The sequence below is a fragment of the Sceloporus undulatus genome, chromosome 10, assembly GCF_019175285.1.
Source record: "Sceloporus undulatus isolate JIND9_A2432 ecotype Alabama chromosome 10, SceUnd_v1.1, whole genome shotgun sequence".
NCBI lineage: Eukaryota > Metazoa > Chordata > Lepidosauria > Squamata > Phrynosomatidae > Sceloporus > Sceloporus undulatus.
The window spans coordinates 995936-1016545 of NC_056531.1; the positions used below are offsets into that span (position 1 = coordinate 995936).

At 44.6% G+C, this 20610-nt stretch overlaps 1 protein-coding gene across 2 annotated transcripts in view; it reads right to left on the reverse strand.

Moving 5' to 3' along the window:
• SPPL3 (signal peptide peptidase like 3) overlaps positions 1–14751 on the reverse strand; it is a 32328-nt gene extending 17577 nt beyond the window's left edge. The window contains exon 1 of one of the 2 annotated variants that reach the window (XM_042442000.1): positions 14324–14751. Coding sequence is in view for 1 of the 2 variants with exons in the window: in XM_042442001.1 (XP_042297935.1) it covers positions 14324–14346 (23 nt within the window). In the remaining variant the exon portion in view is untranslated. The remainder of the gene's footprint in view (positions 1–14323) is intronic. The other variant, XM_042442001.1, reaches the window with a different exon arrangement.
• Between the last annotated feature and the right edge of the window lie 5859 nt (positions 14752–20610).

Below are 20610 nucleotides of genomic sequence, written 5' to 3' on the forward strand. Positions count from 1 at the left end.
TGCACAATTTCTGCAATGCGGATGCAGCTGCTGTCAACATTCTATGGCCACAATAAAAGAAATTTACCTCCCAAGTGCTCGAGATCCAGCCTGAGACTTAAATGCCATATTTGTGGCATGAAGACTGAAGCCTTTCTGAATTATTTCCATTTCCAGTTGTTTAGAACATGTGTCACAGCAGGACTCCAAAGGTCTCTTCAGTCCTTCCTTCTTGATGAAGAAGCCCAAACCACTTGGAAAATCTCCACTGGACAACACTCGGATTGTAAGATGGCTTGCAAAATGCCTCACAAGAAACACAAACAGTGATATCTTGTCATCGCAAAGCTGAAGGCTTTTCCACCACAACCACTACTTCTTGCTTTCTATTCTTAGATTTTGGTCTGGTTCCTTTGTTGTCCGTTTTATTTTTAGCTGTTTATTTCCAGCAAGGCCGAGGACTCCAGGACAAGGCAAAAGTCGTAAAGTCACCACATAATACACAGTAGACACCCGAACGTCTGCCGCCGTGTGATCCAAATCGCTTTTGGCATGGCTCTTTTCTAAGTCTGTACAGCGAATCAAATTAACGCTCCCTTGCACAAGAAATTCTGGACCGATTTATCGGCAATCTGGGAAGACTGCCCCACTGCTTCAAAAGGGATACGGTGCCAGGAAATTGCCCTGGATTCTGATAAGAGCTACAACTAATAGTTCATAGTTTTATTAACATAAGGCAAATTCATTCTTCTCCCTCTAGTGTTTTCTGGAGGGAAGTATTGAAATGAACGCGCTAATGTCTAAACATACATTTTGGTTTCACTAACATTAGAGACATAATCAAATAAATTTTGTCTTGTGGACATTTACTGTCATTCTTTGGCAATACTGGGTTAGATGGACCAGTGCCCTCACTCAGTATAAAGCAGTTTCCTATGTTCCTATGAGGTCTTTCTCCCATATGTATCTGGGAATTGCAGTTCTTTATGTGTTTAGGTATGGTTTGAGTCTCTCTTTAAATCTAGGAATAGTTTTGCCAACAAAGAGCTGTGGCCACATCTTGGATTTGTTTTTAATTTTCTGAATTTAACCTTTTTCTCTTGCTGCTCAGCGTTCGCCCAATTCTATCTGCTACCTTAGCAGTGCTAGGCATTTTTTTCCAGACAGTTCTACATTTTTGGACTCCAACAGTGGTGTTCCATTTCACTATTAGGTCAAGCCTTAATTCCTTGCCTTTGCTTGATAAATCAGACATTACCAATCCTCCTGCTCCTCAGCTGTTTTGAAGGATGTTCTGTACCACACAGGAGCCTTTTTTACTTGTCTGACTCCAGCTGCTGGTGTTATTCCTTTGATCAAAATACACTTGCAAACCTGTATGCTCAGGACAGAACCACTCTCAGCTGCATGGCTGTGCGGACGGCCTTTGTTTTGCCACCTGTTTACTTCGCATGGGGTACCATTTCTGTACCAATTATGGCCCTACTGTCAAGACCTTTCAGTTAGGTTGCCATGTTCCAGCTTTGATATTACCACCACCCAAGTCTACCGTTTCCGCCTCAGGTGCATGCAGGCTGGCCAAAGAAAACATTATTCAGCTGTTTTTCATGCAAACCATTGTACTAATGATACAGTCTCTCTAGACATCGCTTATTCTGCATTATGAGATAGTTGCTGAAGGCTGTAGGACATTTCTTACAAGACATTATCAGGTGCTGGCCATGATGCAGGGGACAACAAATAAGTTTTCTCCTGAATGGCAACTCTTGCTAAGATGGGAAGGGACTCCTACCCTGCTGAAAAGGAAGGACTTAATTTTTAACTAACCTGGCAATTTGCCCTTTACAAGCATCAGAACAAATGTGTTAGACACGACTAGTAAGTTATTCCAGTCAAGTCAAATTTTCATTTTGAATCTTTTACAGTAAATTTGCTCAACAGCATGATCAAATGCATCTGAAGAGATGATGTGCCTGCTTTGATTCTGGACCACTGTCTTCAAAAACTGGAGCTCTTTGTAGTAGTCTAGGCTTGATACTGGCAGGCTTCCATTTTTCAGAACATATGATGGAAGACAACTGACAGCTTATCTAATCACAAGGGAAGCATTACAATCTCACAAATAGGTAGCTGAAAAAATGCAACGTACAATGGGAAAGCATGCGGTGCTCTGACAAAAGGCAGGCTTTTAATCATTTTGATGGAAAAGTGTAAGAGTTTGGATTTCTTGATAGGCTCTTCCTTCTGAAAAGCAGACTAAGGTGAGTATGCTAACTTAATTTTATTGTCATCATCTCAAGACAGTAATTTGATTCATTCATTGTAAAATTTCAGGAACCCCTCAACTCAAAGAGGCTGCAGGATGGATAAAAGCTCTCTCGTATTCAAAGGTCACTGGTACTACAAGTCACTTAAAGGCAGTGAATAAAAACAGTTATCAACTATTAGCTAAAAACAACACTATGAAACTGGTTCTCACCTGAAGCCCTATAATGTTTTGTGGGAGGGAAAAAACAAAGGCTCCAAAAGAAAATGATCAAACCGTATCAATGGCTGCATCCATGCTGCAGAAACAATCCAGTTTAACATCACTTTGACTGCCATGGCTCAATGCTATGGAATTGTGAGAACTGTAGTTTTGTGAGACATTTCGTCATCTCTATCAGAGAACTCTGGTGTCACAACAAACTACAATACAATACTCTAGCACTTTACTAGAGATGTTAAGGCTCAAGAAAATAATGTCAACATTCAGGCTTTTTTCTCCAAAGTCTTGTTTTTCTGGAAAACCGGAAAGAATTTTCTTTTACTCTTCTGAATAAAATGTTTTCAGACAAGGTGCTCACATATTTCATACCCCCAAATTGTTTCTAAAAACTAAGTATGAGGAAGACCTTTGTCTAAGACTATGTACAGTATGAGAGCATCACAATTCTTGGTCTTGGTTTCCATTTCTCAGTTCATTTGACAAACAGATTTAAGAACTACATTGGAGACGAAATCTTTTTGTTCCCTATTTCACAAAGACATGCCATGTGATAGATTTGGAAACAACTAGAAGCCACAACCTGTAGCAGCCATCCATTGTTGGTATTATGCCTACAGTAAATACACTTAAGGCGACAGACTCTGTGAATTACAACACCCAGAGAACATATACTTTGAAATACCTTTTGGCTTTTAACACCTGCTCTATGATTTGTTTTTAGCTGTCCTTGCAACAAATTATACATAAATGAAACATCTAGCGCACTTAAAGTCTACCTAGGACAGGAATGGGAAAAGGGCAGCCAACAGGTGGCCACCAAAGCCCCCGCACAAAATGGAAGTTCACTGAACATCCACAGATCTCCAGGGCAGGACCCCAGGGCAGGAAAAAACACACACAAACACACACAAAACCCAACTATCTGTGGGTCATGTTCCAAAACTTGCACGAACAGTCCAGCTGGCAAGGGGTCTTCAGGGAGGGCCACTTGGACTATTTACATTTGCCACTCCATCATATAGATCAGTGCATTTCAGGCTCTTTGATACAGGAGACTGGTAGGCTCCCCCCAGTGTGCCGGGATGAGTACCATTGTGCCCATTTGGCTACAACTGTATGTCTTCCTTGCTGCAGAATGGCAGCAAATAGTTCATGGACTGACAAGCTGGAGACTGAAAGTTGGGACTTCACTCTGAATGAACAAATATTTTATTTCTCTGCTTTAGGATTCAGTTAAAAAAGAAACACTGAAGTTTCGTTGTCTGCTGCCAACCTGCTATGGCACTGATATATCACCACCACCCCAACAAGAATATAATGCTTCGCCTCCTACTTCCAACACTATCACCTGCCACTGGGAAGATCTGGAGACACATCTATGTAAAATCCCAGAAGACTGATTTTAAATTTGTTTAATATACAGTAATTATTAATTACATGGAAGCTAGCATCCTGTTGGAGACATAGATTGAAAATAACGCTTGATCCGGAAGTTCCTTGACTATCACTATCCAATCAGCATTTGCTGTTGCACAAAAGGGGCATGCACTGGCATAGGTTTAGATACACAATCAGTTGTGAAATGCTGCCATCCACAGATGATGATTTATACTATAGCAACCCAATGAAGTATCTTGATTGACTAGAGCTTCCTGTTTGCAATGCGTGCATTTTTATTGGGTCCAATGTATTAATTTTCAGTTTCCATTTTACGTGTACGCTAACATACGATGTGTATGTGTGGACTTGTTTAGTTCATGTCTTGGCTCAAATTGTTATACATCTGAATTGTCCCTACTGGACTTATTTCTTATAGGGAAAAGAGTCTTGTTTTTTTACATCCTGAGACTTAGGTACAAAACACACGGCAGAAATAATCCAGTCTGAGACCACTTTAACTGCAGGGGCTCAGTATTAGGGAATCCTGGGAACTGTGGGTTATTGCGGCACCAGAGCTCTGTGACAGAGAAGGCTAAATGTCTCACAAAACTACACTTCCCAGAATTCCCTAGCACTGAGCCAGGACAGTTAAAGTAATCTCAAACGGGATTATCTCTGCAGTGTTTTGGATTTCAGCCTCTCCTTCACTTCACTGTTACTCTGGAAAAGTCTACATGTTCTTCACTTCTGCATATAGGCAAACCATCTGAAAATCCAAACGGAACAATGCCACCCTGATCAGCTTCCAAAGAAACACACAGGTCCTTAGGAATACATGCTGAAATGACTGTAATATTAAGTAAACTACCACTCACACCCACTCACGGATATCATCACTACTTATACAATGGAATCCTACCTAACCTGTACACCATCCAAGCAAGCCTGGTGTACATATTCATACTCATTTTAATCAATGTACACACATGATACAATAGGTCTACAGTATTTGTAAGGCAGACCAATGTATTTCTTAACCTTCTCAATGTTATTTAAAGGACATGGCCAACTAAAAGAAAAGGAAAACAGAGTGAAACAGACTCTGAGTGTACATGCACTGTGCCTAAACCAGCCAGTTACTTGTATGTAGGGTAAAAAGAAGGTGTAGATGCAGCCCAGCATCAAGAAATATGTTCTGGAGCATGCTACGAAGCAGGGGCAAGCACCTTATGGCCCTTTGGGTGTTGCTGGACTGCCACCCCCAACATAGCCTACAGTGAGGGATGACTGGATCTACTGTCCAACAATATTTAGAGAGGGTCACTTAACATTTTACATTTCACATTTCTTTCTGAAGGCGTTACACAGAATCAATCAGTTTAATCTCACCTTGAATCTCTGTCTCTCTACTAACCTGTAAACCCAGCTCCTCTATAGAGTGTCTCAATCTGACTGTGCGGTGAGTCATCCCAGCTTAGGCTTCTGACGGCTTCTTATTTGCAACTCAGCAAGCACCAACAGTCCATGCCAAGGTGGCACATGTAGGCTATGTTATCAGGACTCTCTTTGTCTGCCCTGGGAAGCCCTTGCTCCGTGTAACTCTTTCACTGAAGGCTAGGTAAGGTGAAGGCCACCGAGAGATTAGGGCCCTTCCATGGTTCCCTTCTGAGGAGAAACCATTATGATCAATATTTCGACGTTATGTTAAAATGGTAAATCTCTTCCCACTTATTTCTATACTGGTTTTGCATTTTGATCCATTTTCGTTATTTTTAATCTGCTTTTTAGGAATCGTGCTGAACAGAAAATTGGACATATTTTCAAGCCATGGATGGTTGAATCCGTGCATAAAGAATCCACGGACACTGAGGGACGACTGTATTATAGATCACTAAAATCAATGTACTGCATTTTTCTCACATTCTGTATATAGTACTAAAAGCCCACCTCACTATCCTTTTGCACTGAAATCACCACTGCATTTTAATAATACTAATGCAAGAGAATAGGGTTCTCAAAGACGTAGTGCCCATTGTGCAAACAGTTGTACAACTCTGGGATCAAGCTTAACCATGCTAACACATATTTTGGAAGTTAAGAGGAAAAAGCAAGCAAGAAAACAAAGGCCTCAAATCAGAAACTAGGTTTTTAAATTTGACTTCCTTTGCACAGCACAAAGGAGACTTAGACACGTCCAGGTGAAAGTGAATTACCAATTCTTCCGAGGCCTATTTGGACCAATACAAGAAGAATTTAATCCCTATTAATCTACTGAATATTTAAAAGCAATGTAAATCCCCGTGAACACTTCTCTTGATCTTCTCTCAATGTGCACAGACTACTGAAGAGTTAATCCTCCTGAGATTAAAAATTCAGGACCAGCTTTTAGTATATTACAGTAAAAACAGAACCTGAAGCACCTTTGTATGTTTAAAAGGAGAAGAAAATGCCTCTGAAGAGCAAACCGAAGAATATCTAAGCCTATGAAGAGCAATTAATTCAATAAAATAATATTCAATGAGTGTACTCCAATTCAAAGGACGGATTCATTATTTACTTATCTGAAAACTTAATCCATGAAGCTAGCTTGCAAATGGACTCTCCTAGCGGCTTACAAACAATTAAGAGCATCAAACTAAGAAAATGAGTTAAACTACAGTGAAACAGAAGACAGTTCAGTAGCTTGACAAACACATGACCCTTAAACCAGTTATGAGCATAGCTACAAGTTACCACATCTATTTCATGCACAGGCTTGGTTCAGACATAATGGGAAATCACAGCCGATCTGCAAGCAAAGGTAAACCATGTCAATCCAAAGGAAAAGGCTAAAATCCTTATTCATGTAATACTTTTATTGGTCAAACTCAAAAATCCAAAGTACTGTGCAATTTTTCAAGTTACTTAGAAGGCTTCATCTGGTAAAATGGTCAAGCAAAATAGTAATTGTGGAAGTTGCTGATGTGTTTTCATTTGTTGTTGTTGAAAAACTACCCCTCTGGGTAACTAAGAGCAACAAAGGCAGTGAAATTCCAATTCCAAAACAATAATATAATAAAAATAGACAGATGCAGCCACTCAAACATTAGATAAAACTCATAAATGAGGGAGAGGGGCTGTTTTGGGTTTTGGACAGAAGGCTGGGATGGCACTTGGGAGATCCAGGTTCTAGTTTCTAGATATCACTGAGTTATGACATTCACTGAGGTCCAAAGCATACTGCGGAAATAATCCAGTTTGAGACCGCTTTAATTGCCCCGGCTCAGTGCTGGGGAATCCTGGGAATTGTAGCTTATTGTGGCACCAGAGCTCTCTCTGACAGAGAAGGCCAAACGTCTCACTAAAACTAGTTCTCAGAATCCCCTAGCACTGAGCCAGGGCAGTCAAAGTGGCCTCAAACTGGATTATTTTTGCAGTGTGTTTTGGGCTTTAGTAACCTTGAGCCAGTTACTCTCCCTCTAAAATAATCAACATGCCTTTAACATCCAAAGTTGTGGAAATGTGATGCGTTTCAAGCAAGGGTGGGGAGCCCAAAGCCTCCAGCCTGATTTCATTTGGGGTGGAATAGAAAGCGGCCGGGAGACCAACAGAAAGAGGCAGGCGGCTATGAGAATGGTGCAGTGCTACAAATCCCACCCATCTTTTGCCCTTGCTTCACCCACCATCCGCTGCCACCTCTGAGCTTTCCCATGGATCAAGGGCCCTTCCTATGAAAAAGATATCCCCTCCGTAATGTAAACTAGGTCTACAGGAAAAGGCCCAGTTCAGATATGATCCAAAGAACAAGTCTGCCCCCCACTATCCATCATAGCCTAAACAAACCACCATTTCATCATGGGGAACTGTAGACCGTTTAGTTTCAAAAGTGAAAAATGTCAGTCTCCTCCTCTAGCACATAAAGGTAAAAGAAGAAGAGGCAGGAGCAACTAAGCCGCCTGTTTACGCAGCCTAGCAAACAGGGTGGGAATCCACGTTTTCACATTACATCTGAACCAAGTCATAACAACAGATGTACATTATATGCTGTCCATGTAATAGCACACCCAACAATGTGCCCTCTTCATTTATAACATGTGCTTCTGATAAGGCAGAAGATCAGCATTCCAAATGACATAAAGAAACTACCAGTTTCTACACGGTTTATATAAAAGTAAAAATGATCATGTTGGATATTTTAAGAATACAGTTTATTCAGAATATAATTTTAGACTGAGATTATATGTTTAGATTTTATTTTTTGGAACGCAGTGAGCGATAAGGTCCTAACCTGTCTGGAACTCCTGAGCTATCAGGAACCGCTCTGGTTGAGCCAGTCTGAGGAGCAGACCAAAGAAATCGTCAACATTATTAAAACAGAGAAAATTGTTGTTGTTTTTCTCCAAGACTTCTCTATAGCGCACTCCTTCCCATAAAAAGAACTGGGAAGGAAAAAAGGAAACCAAGGCCAGGAACGGTAATAATAAAATTTTGTACATAGTCTTACGTGAAAGCCTTCCTCTTATACTGTATAGTTGTTAAAGTAATTTGGGGACATTCAATATTTGAATGCTCATCCTTATTTTTATCTAATTCTATCTTGTATTATTATCTATTGTTTTAAATGTATTTTGTAGAATGTATGCCATTGGCAGGTTTCATTTTGATCGATTTGACAGTTTGTATGTACATCTACAGCACTATATAAAGTATAATAATAATAAAATATTCTAAAAGATAATATTCCACAATCAATTTTTCTAGAAAAACAAAGCCAGATGGGAAAAACAGGGAAAATCTTGGGTCTTCTCCCTTAATTTTTCTCCCCCCCCCCCATCATCATCATCATTATCACCATTATTATTACCACTACTACTACTACTATTACTCCTCCTCTTCTGCCTCTCCCCATGGAGTCCCATAGTATTAAATATTTTATACCTTCATTCTCATTCGTTAGCTGCCTGAAGCCATGCACTGCAGAAAAGTCCACCCCACCTTTGGACAGGTACATCTTACCAAGGCTTAATGAAGAATGAATACCCGTATGGTCAACATCTCAATGTCGCCTGTAGAAACCCTCCTGAATTTTCCCAATATACAGTACTTTACAAATTGACTAAGCATTCCAGAATTCAAGATTTTAAAAACACCACCAAACCTGGGAGAGTACCTTTTTTTACTCTTTAGCATGCAGCATAACAAAGGAGCTTGGTTTCAATGGTAACAGTGAAATCAGCCATGTCGATTGTAAAAAATGGGCTACACACCTGACTACTTGCTCGCAGGAGAGATGACCAGAAAGCACATCCAAAGGAACACTTTATGGTCATCACCAGCATGCTTATATGAAAGTGAAGCTTGGATATGTCAAATTCCCAAAAGCAAGGCATGCTACCAACATTTGGTACCTGTTCCACAAGCTCATATGCTGACTTTATATGGAATATCCGCATAGCATTTTCAAATGTTCAAAGTGCTTCACATGCATGCTCTAGACACAATCCTTTACAAAGGAAGGGATCTTTATATCAATTTGGCCCATAGATGGTGCAAATCTGACCCACACAGGCTCTTTGTTCACTCCTGCCCACTGCGGTCTACTGGGGAGAGGAATCCCCACTGTTATCTCTAATCTGTTATCAGAGATAGTATGGATTCCATTCACACATAGCCCCAAAAGGCATGCCAAGCCATGAACACATTTTAGCATCAATTGTAAGAGCCAGCTGAGTGGATGGAAAACATCATTCTTTTCCCCCTGGTGCAGAGGGGAGGTCAAGAGATTGCAAATTCCAGCCAAATAGACTTTGCTCCTCATCCTCCTTCCCCGTGGGAGAGCAGAGAGGAGCAAAACTAGATCCCTGCCTAAAGTGTCCAGGATGCCACTGATCTTAGGGGTCTATGGCGTCTTCTCCAACATCATCTGGCCAATGGATAGGGCAGATGGAGAACGTAGCCTACAGATCCCTGTTGGTTCTCCACCTCTGCTTTGCAACCATCATGGAAGGTTAAGCAACCTTAACCTTTGGAACAGCGGTATAGAAATAAATTATTATTATTATTATTATTTTAATTATTATTCAGATGCCTTGAACAAGTCCCATCAGTCCAAACCAGCATGACCAATCATCAAAGATTATGGAAACTATAGTCCCAAATAACCAGAGGGCACTATATTGCTTATCCTGGTAAAACAGGATTATAATTCTTTATATTGCTGATGGGAGAAGCAGCAACAGACAAGGATTTCCCCCGAAGGCCACCGAGTTCAAAGATCTGAGGCAGGAGCTTCCTGATTATGCTACAGAATGACAAAGTGAAACAACATCAACAGGATCCTGAAGCTCAGTTTTTATTTGATATGAAGATAGAATAACACTATCTTCTTTAACTAAACACTAGACTGAAGAGGAGTCTGCAGTGATCAATTGGGCTGTGAAAACCCAAAACGTGGGACTTTTTGTTTCAAAAACATAATATACTGGGTAAACTTAACCTGTAGGATACTGTACTAATAAATTGTCATTCTCAGCAAAAAGAAAAACCTGTCACAAAATGAACAAAATATGGACAACTATATAATCATCATCTACTCAGCACATACTGGAAGACCCTGAGAGAAGCATCTTCTCTGCCCTAGTTCTAACTGGCCTTTTTCAAGTTTGATCTCCCACAGAGGCTTCTCAGAGCAGAGATTATAGAGTTGGGCCACCAGGACTATGTCTCCAGTTCATATTCTCCCTAGTTCACAACTGCTACAGTTTGCCATCCGATGAAGTCTACTCTATGTCCACAAAAGCATGTGCCATAAAGCATTTGTTACTCTTTAAGGTGCCAGAAGAGTCTTTATAGCTTTTCCAACAACAGACCAACACTGATAACCTTGGGAACAAACATTCTGGTTACTGCAAGCTGTAAATGTTCAAATGACAGCTAAGGATAATAAACGAAAATCTGAGAGAGGAAACAGAATCATAGTAACCGTTTGTGAGTCCACATATATAGGAGTGCATAAGAACCAGTGGTGAGGAATAGACTATATTGATGGGGGGGGGGGGGGATGAATCTACTGGAAGGCCTAATGGAATGCTGACTATTCATATCAAAAATCAGAGTTTTAATTAATGTTTTCCAGGTGACTATCCCTAGGAAGCCTATATATTTACACACCCAACTTTAAGACATTCTGAAATTACTATGTGAGTAGATCTGAGTATTTTCCTGTCTTAAAAGGTTCTTGAAAGCACAAGGGAAGTTATATACTACTGACAATCTTCCAAGTCAGCCTTTTCCAGGAAAGCCCTTATCCCTGGTACAGCCATCTTGCTTTTCAGGGTTCCAACCACACATACTAGCATGCAAGCTATCTGGTCTGAAAATATACATAGGATCTATTTAGATCCTGAACCGAACATCGCTAGAGGAAAGACAGCGCCTGCCACTGAGCTCTCATCGCTCCCACCTGTTCAATCTCCTCAATCTGGCATACGAAAAGGGCTACAGTTGGCTGTCAAACCACAGCTTGACATGATTTTCAGTTCTGCTCTGGAAGGAAACTTTGGCTTATGGTGACCATAGTAGCAGGGTATCACAGTCCCTGCAAATCTGAGCACTCCTGGAGAAGAAGGATAAGGATACACACGATGAGCCCAAGGCACAACCCTTAAGGACAAGATGTGGTTCGACAGCAAAAGTTGAAGCAGAACACTGTAAGGTGCTCCAAATGCACCGGTGGGAGTTCAGTTAATAAGCAATGTGAACAAGTATTTTCTCCATCCAAGCCATCACACTGATTCTATGTTCTAACTTAGGCTTTCTCCATCCCTTGGGTTGCAAGCCAGAGCATAAGGACCAGCAGTCCACATTGAATTCAGACAACTTACTGAGTTTCTAACAACAAACTTCCATAAAGCTTAATGGCTCAGATGAAAGGGGTACATGTCAACCTTGCTGCAAGGGAATTATTTTATTATGAACCTCTAGGTTCTAACATAGTATTACTTTATAGGTACCAAGTACTGGGAAACAGCTTGCCACTGGAGCTAAGAACATGAGCCAACACTAGTCCAACTCTCACTTCACCCACAAACTCAATCCGCACAGACTTACACAACCATTAGCCTCCATTGCAACACAAGGATGGCTCAAAAGTCCTCAATCCAATGTGACATTTTATTCAGGTTGAGTTCTCTCCTTTGTTTCTCTCCTCCTTTCTCTCTCTCACACACACACACCAGGAGATCTGCCTCTCAGTGGACTGGTTGAGCATTGCCAAGACGAAGGTACCAAAATAAAGCAAAATAAATGCTGGCTGACACATCCAGCAAAGTTCCTTATGTTTTGATTAAGCACTTGGTGTGGTTTTAACTGCAATCCTATGCATGCATATTTAGAAGCCGCCCCGAACCCTGCCCAGTTACTTTCAAGTACATATGCATACAACTAAATTTGGCATCTTATGCACATGTACTCAGAAGTCCCTCCATCCTCCAAATGGCACTTACTCCACAGGCCTGAATCTGCAGGACCTAAGCAGAGCAGTGGAGGAGATGTCTCATCCATGGGTTCGCCATGAGTTGGGGTCAACTTGAAGGCAGCTAAAATCCCTAAATAATTATGAGCAGGACCTGGCTTCAAAATAGCCATCCCACATAGGGCCATGATTTACATATTTCGATCTGCCGAGCATTAAAACAACATTATGTGTATGTGAGATCCAGTGGCGCCTTACCACCTAAGTACTGCTATTGCTAAGCTTTTTACAGTGATGTCAAGTGTTGGTTGCAATGTCTGCAGTTTCACCAGGTGCTGGGAGAGTGAGAAGGTTGTCTCCATACAGGCATAAATCTGAAGTCAAAGACATAGCTGTGTTAGTCTGTAGCATAGTATGCAGAGAGATCTTGTAGCACCTTTGAGACTCACTGAAAGAAAGAAGCTGGCTGCATGAGCTTTTGTAGTCACAAATCCATAAGGGGAATCTTCTTTGTCAAGGAGGAGAGGGAGAAAGTGGACAAGCACACCAAATACACACACCTTCACTGTCCATCTTTTCTATGTGTTGATTAACACAGTCCGCCTCTTCCATTTACCCTGGGTCCCAAACACAAGGCAGAAACCATCCATCTTGAGACTGCTTGACCTGCCCTGGCTCAGTGCTGGGGAATCCTGGGAATGGCAGTTCACTGCGGGGCCAGAGCTCTCTGACAAAGAAAGCTCCATGGCTCCCAAAACTCCCATTCCCAGGACTCCTCAGCATTGAGCCGGGGCAGCTCAAGCGGCCTTATATCTCTGCAGTGAGGTTTGGGACCTTGGTGGCCTGTTCCTGACACACGCTAGCTGCCCAAGTTGCCAACTGTATTCACTACACAGGCACCTCAAAGGAAATAGGTTTCACGTATTAAGTAAAATCAATCATTTCATTTATATATGCCACCTTTCTCCCCAAAGGGACCCATGGCGGCTCAGAGATTTATACTATACACACATATACCTTCATCCCTCCACATTTGTGGCTTTGGCTTATCTGATGATTCACAGAGTTGATTAATATGGTCTCTCTAGGAATCTCTAGGTCCTCCAGCACAACTCAGTGGTCAATTTTGACCAAGGGTCACCCTGAAGGCACTAGGGATTCCTAGAGGGAAGGCTCCAGTAGGCCTTTGTCGCTCCTCCAGCGCAATCCCAGGATCAATGTCTGGGCAGATGTTGACCATAGAGTTGTCCTGGAGGACCTAGAGGTTCCTAGAGAGGGGTTCTTTCAGGTAAAAACATCATGGTTTTGCTCTTGTGTGTTTTTTTCCTGGGGCCCTAACCCCCAGCAAATGTGGAGGTACAAGAGAGTGTGTGTGTGTATATACCCACCCACCCACTATACACACATACACACACACACACGTATATCCATAGATACACACACACATATCTGTATACATTCACACATACATATATCCTATACACATGTACACACGCACATCTGTATGTATAAATATACACACGCACGTAGCCATATATACGTTTACGAATCGAGACACACACACACACACACATCTATCTATCCCTCCCTCCCTCCCTCCCGACACACGCATCGAGACACAGAATGAAAGCCAAGGGGCCAAACGCAGCCCTTTCGGAGCCCTCGCCTGCCGAAGTCTGCTGCTGGGGTCCGAGGGGGGCCTCCGGACTGCGGAAAGAAGCCCGGTCGGCTCCGCTTTCCTGCCGGGCTCCGCGCGGGGCCATTCTGGGCAGGGTGCCGCAGCCAACTCCCCAGAAGGCCATCGCGCCGAGCCCGGGCAGGAAAGCGGGGCCGACCGGGTTTCTTTTTCCCCCGGGCGGGAGGATGCCGCCGGAGAGCAGCCGAAGGAGGCTTTCAACAGGTCCCGGGAGCCCTCCCTTTGCGGGGCCCGCGGCCAGGCTTTGTTCCCCGCTCTCCCCGCGGAGGGCTCCGAGGGAGGAAAAGCCCCCAAGGCTCCCTGGGGCGTTCCGGGGAGGCGGCCTCACCAGGAGTAGGTCTGCTCCGCCATGGCGCCGGCGGCTCTGGGTCTCGGGGGGGGGGGTCGTCCTCGGGGTCCACTTCTTGACTCGGCGGGACTCAGCAGCGGCCCCGCTGCGGCTCCCGGCCCAACATGGCGGCGGTGGCGGCGGTGAGGAAGGGGCTCCCTGCCTCTGTCTGGGAGGCGGCGGCGGCGGCGGCAAGAGCGGCGGCGACGCCTCAGCAGCAGCAGCAGCAGCCGCCCCGCCGTGCCCCCCGGGCCTGGCCCCAGCGCCTCATGGCCGACGGTTAGGCGGGAGGAAGGCGGCCAGCTCGGGGAGACGCGCGCCCGCTCACTCGCTCGCAGGCGCCCAGCTCAGGGGCTCCAACTCCGAAGGCGAGGCCGTTCGCTCGCGGACTGGCGGAGAGAAGAGGCGACAAGGAGGCGGGGCTTCCTCACGTCACGCGCGTCGGGACGCAGGCACGCACGACCCGGAGGTGGGTCACGTGCTCAAAACAGGGAGGAAAGAGGGGCGGGGCCTGCTCGGCGCTGGGGCCCTTTGTGTGCGGTTGGGCGCTGAAGGTGAGGCGGAGGGCGCAGGCGCAGCCCTCGCCCCGCCTCCTTTCCCCTCCTGCGAAAGGGGGCGGGGCGACGCCGTCGCGCATGCGTTTCCCTCGCCTCTCCGAAACCCCATAATAACCCTGTGAGGCGGGGGTTGCTTGCTTCAGAAACGAGGAAGGTTTCTCCCTTCCTGGGGAACATGGGAGTTGTAGTCCCCACCAAGCAACCTTTCTGGGTTGTGGGAGGCGCCTGACGTACTGAAAATAGACAGAATCCACATTTAGGACTAAAAAAACCCATAATTATAAAGTGCAGATTCAAATTGGTTAAAACAGACATAACTGAGGGAAGCTTCTAGGCCTGGGTTAGAGTCAGTCAGGGAAGGCTGCCGGAAGAGAGCCCTCTTGGGCACCTTTTTAAGATGGCTCTCTTCTGGCAAGCCTTTCCAGAATTGGCCAAAGTGGTGTGTTGTAACCCGCCTTGTTTGGTGGGGACTACAACTCCCATGTGGAAGGAGGTGCACACATGGCACCACTGCACACACAGATGTGGCTGCGCATAGAGGCACATGGCAGTTTAGGTGGTGCATTCAGTTTCTGCATTGCCATTCAGCACAAGGGTTGCCTAGCACAGCGGGGGCCAAAGGCCACACACAAGGACCTACGCATGAACCTATCTGGCAAGGGGCTTAAGACTTCTACTGGAGAGCAAGGGCACATGCGTAAGGGACAGTTGCATGTGCATATGGTCGTTGAAAAGGCCATGTCATGAAGACAGCTCAATGGCCTGGTCCTCCTTCCTCCCTTCTGCCCTTCTTCCTTTTCACTGGAAGTGCTGAGTTGACTCTTTCCGAAGATGCCACTGGCATACCAAGTGGCAGACCCATTCCTGCAGTCGGCGCATCTCATTACTTTGTCATCAAGGAACATCCCGGGGCAGATTCAAAATGACTTTGCATTTCAGCTCCAATGATGCAAACATGCCAGGAGAGGTTTCCCTTCGAAATAGCTTTGGTCCCTGCTCATCCAATAACCCGCTCCCCATTTTAGTTGGATCCCTGTTTCTAAAGGGCTCCTTAATGGCTCTTAATTGAATGAGTGTATATCCCCAGCCTTCTACTGACAACAGGACCCAAAGCAACTTACAATGATGGTAGAACCTATTGAGTTTTAGCTCTTGTGTTTGCATTCGGGTTGTGAGATGCCCAGAGTCCTAAACTGAGAGAAAGGTGGGCTATTAAGAAACCAAACGCAAGGAAATGCCTTTCCTTGAGATGTGTTCACATTACTGCAATTCTAGAAGTTTGGTCCCACTTGAAATGCCAGGGCTTCCTTCTAAGGAATCCTGGGGTTTGTAGTTTGGTGAAGGCCTGAGAATTCTTTGCTGGAGAGTTCTAGTACTGGAGTTGAGGAGACAGGATTAGAGTACTCCAGTAGTGAGCTCTAAGTAGCCCCGCCGCACTACAGTTCCCAAGATTCCATAGGATGGAGTCATGACAGTTAATTTTTATTTGTTGTTGTTGTCATAGCATGTGGTTATCATTACCAACGTATTTTGTATTTCCTGTGCTTGGTTTTGTGGCTAGTTGTTGAAATTAAACACTAGCTTGACTTGCAAATCTGATTGTCTGAGGTATGTTTGGGGGTGAAACGCTGTGGGACGAAAAGCAGGTTTATCACGAGGAACCTATATTTCTCTGCATGTTTATCATAACCCTTAAATTCTCAGGTTGAGCCAATTGGGGGCTATTTGTGCCCAACACTGCAGTTCCACAACAACAACTTTAACTAATGAATCAGATGTGTTTCCATATTGCCAAAACATCCAACTTCTTTGCTGGTTAAGTATCTCAAGTACTGTATTATCAACCAATCCGTTTTGCAATCATATAGATACATAGGTTTTAAACCAAGGACTGCTGGCTGCTTTCCGTAATGTTTTTCATGATAACCCCTGATGCTGGCAAGAAACATTCCTTGCCATTTGCCATCCAGACCTAGCCTAGGTGCCTTCCCCTTGGGGAGAGGTCCAGCAAGGCGCAGAGACAACCTAATGGTGTTTAAAGTAGACGAAGCCGTTCCGCTCATTACGATTAGGATAATAATAGTAATTACAGCATTAACCTTCCTAGCAATGTTCCCCAAGAGAGCCAAGAAGTTTTGGACCGCGCACACACACCCGAAGAGAGCCGTGGCCAGCAGCAGCACTCTTCAAACCACGGACTCCGGAGCAGGCTAATGAAAGTCCCTTGGGTTTCCCTCAAGGGCAAGAGATGTGAGGCCTGCACATTTTTCATACGTACGGCCAGGCAGGAGAACACAATGGTGCTGGAGCAATGGCAGCTGTACGCGGAGCAGCGCGAGATCGTAAAAAGGATGGGAGGAGACGGCGTGGCGCGATCGCTTTAGCAGCCCTTCCTTTATACTGTATTGTATTTTATTGATGTAATCCCGCCTCGATCCACAGGGAGAGGCAGGAAATATAACTATAAATTGTTATTATTCTTGTCTCCAATACCGTAAATTGATTGGGAGCGGGAGGGAAAGACACAAGGGCTCAGGCATCAGCCAAAGCACAGAAATGGAGATGCCATGGCTTTCCAGGGATGTCTCTCTGGTGGCAGATTTCCACAGCAGTGGAGTGGTGACTCTGGTCTGGGTTTCTTTGGAGGAGTTACCCAAGGGGCTGAACCTATTCTGGGCAGACTGGGGTGCAGCATAGTGCATGGCTTCTTTAAAATGAAGACTAGAACCCAGAATGGATTTGGTCTCTTGTTTTCTTGATGAGGCCTAAGTGGTTGCTGTAGTAAAGGAGCCATGCAAAGAAAGGGGTGTGGAAACAACCCCTCCACAGCTGGCACTGGCACAGCTCAAAAAGGAAGATTCAGGTGGCCGCTTGGCCCACCTTTAGCTGTTAGAGCCCCCCAAAGACAAACACAACTATGATGTCTCTGAATAAGTGAACATAGAGTTTTTTCTTCCCCATTCGGCCTCTTTCCTTCCCATTCAGAGCTCTTAGGTTTAGTATGGCATTACACAAATTGCAAGTGAATGTTATTGTGGTCCTCCCTGCATTGTACAGGGATCCTTTCCATGAAGTTAAAAGTTATTTTAAAAGAATGAAAAACAAGGGAAAGGAGGATTAAATAGGGAAGCAGTGCCACCCAGTGGCCAAAGCTGGATGGAACAGCATGAGGTTATGCAGCATCCAGAGACAAGAATGGAGATGGGCACCCTTCTCTGGCAAAGCAGTAACTGCCTTGGGAGGGGATCGCTGCAGCTGAAAGGTGGGTTTTTGAAGAGGAGGAAGCACAGGTGCCTTCATTCTGCTTGACGGTGCCTTGCCCTCCTCCAGGATTAAAACTACAGGAGCCCTGTCCAGGATCCAAGCTGGCATCCCTATCTAAGCCCCTTGCAAGGACTGAATGCCGAAGGACAAAAGTGTAGCTGGCTTCCTCTTCTTCCTCAGTCACCTCCTGACTCTCACTATGCTTCCGTCTCCAGAAACATTTTGCAAGTTCCACGAGCAGCTGGATAAAAATGCCTGAGATTAGGCTGTTAGTCTCCAAAATGGGCTCGCGCACAAATGCTTTTGTGCTGCTCTCGGCTGCACTCCATAATTGATTTCACATTGATGCCTTGATCTATTTCAGTTTGGTGCCACTGTTCTTGGCATCCCGTTCAGCAGGTGTGACAGCTCAAGCTGTACTTACGCTATTGTGACTGCCGAGGATTCCGGTTCCTGGACCATTCCCACGAATAACCGACCATGCCCCGTTTGCAGCCTGGCACAGCCAAAGCGCCTGAGATGCTGGAGTGCTGGGAAATGACATCCGCATGTTCCCGATTGCACAGTGCCTTGAAACAAGCAGCCGGGGCCGCAAAGGCTGTCTGTTCTCAAGGCAACCTGCGACCCAGAGAACGCCACAGATGTCATATCCCAGTACCCTGATTTCCAGCACCTTGGAAACACTTCGCTCAGAGCTCTGCCAGGCTGCCAAGGCAGCTTTGGAGGGAAGCATTATCAACCATAACAAAGATGCGGCTCCGCTGTCGTCGTTATGACGACGATGGAGAAAGGCGGCCGCCGTGTTCAAAGGGAATCCTGTTGCGAACTGCTCTGGTAGCCCCAGCCACCTTAATCTAGCCTGGTTTCTGGTTTTGGAAAACATGTTTTTTTTCAAATGCTAGTGCAGGTATGCCCTGCAACCGTTTGAAAAGAGTCGCCGCCACTCCTGAAGGTTTCTTGGCTAGGCCATTCTTCCGCCCCTTTCTTTGGACCAGAAGGATGGTCCAGCAACTCTGTTGGGACTGAGGGCCACCAAAACAGCCTCAACTTGCCGTTTGTTGGCCTCCTCTCTGCTCTCTTTCCACCGGCAGACAAAGACCTTTTTATTTAATTTTTAGGCTCTTAACCGGTTGGAGCAGCCTTTAACAGGATGTGTGACCTTGTCTCTTTTTATTAGGTTTAAAATGTGTTCTAAACAGTTTTTACTTTGTGTTAACAGAATTGTTGTGAAATTGGTTTATATCAAAAATAATAAAAATGGAAAGCCTCACTCTTTGGTTTATAAATTCCCTGTTCCCAAGCTGGACTCCTGAACCCTGAAATCTCCATCACTTGGAAGTGGGAGAGTCACGTAGGACACCAATGAGCTTTTGCCCCTTGAATGCCTGTTTTGTTTTTGTTTTTCCTTTCTACATTTTGTAGAAGTGTACAAAAGCTGGACTCTGAGAGCCATTTAGCATCTCATGAGGGGCTTTGCCTGATGTTGTCGGGACTCCAGTTTCCGTAGAGCCACTGGTGCGGGATGGCAGGAATAGGGTTTCACCAATATCTAGAAGGCCCCAGGTTCTCCAGTCCGGATCGAGCTCATGGGGCTCTTGCAGTAACAGAAAGACAACACACTGAACAAAGGAACTAGAGAGAATGAAGACAGCTGGAGAAAAGAGATTTCAGAGAATGCTTGGTTTGCAGATGTGGAAACACCACCATCAAGAGTGCAAGAACCTGTCAGCTCTGCAAAGGTTTCTGGAGATGCATTAAGGGGGAGATTTGTACTTTGTAAAATGTAGCCCAGGCGGCTCACACACTTGTTCCCTGAGACGGGGGCAGAGAATGATTTCTGGGCCTGAAATAAGCAGAGGCCGTGGCATAGTTTCTGTTGGTATTTAATCCAACTCTCACGGAAGTAGAACGGATTCTGATCACTCCACCTGCCTGCTCAGCAGAATGTCCCTGGTGAGGCCTTACTGCTCTGGATTAAGGATTAACATGTGAATGGAATTCAGCAGACAAGAGGAAGTGACTTCAGCCCACATACAGTACTTCCAAACAGATCAAGGGTGAGAGAGAGAGATGGAGGGCTTAATTTTTCTCTCTCTCTCTCAACAAGGCTAGGTCTGAAAAACCTTTCAACTCACTAGCGTCATTATTAACTATTGCTATTTGGATCATGCAACGACTCCTTAGATCAATACAGAAGCAACGTAGAAACACCATCAAACTGAAAACGTAGTGGGACTAAACAAGATTCCGAGAAAAAGTTGTCGCTACAAATGCTTCAACATAATAGAAGCATATGACAATGGAGTCATCCAGAATCTGATCTAATCCTTTGGTCTATAAGGAGAAATGGCCTCAATTGCAAAGGTAATAAGAGTATCAAGCTTCTATAAAGAATCCTGTTCCTCCTTTCCCCTGACCAATCATAATCTGGAGGCTATTTTCTCTGCCAGAACTATTTCATCCCAG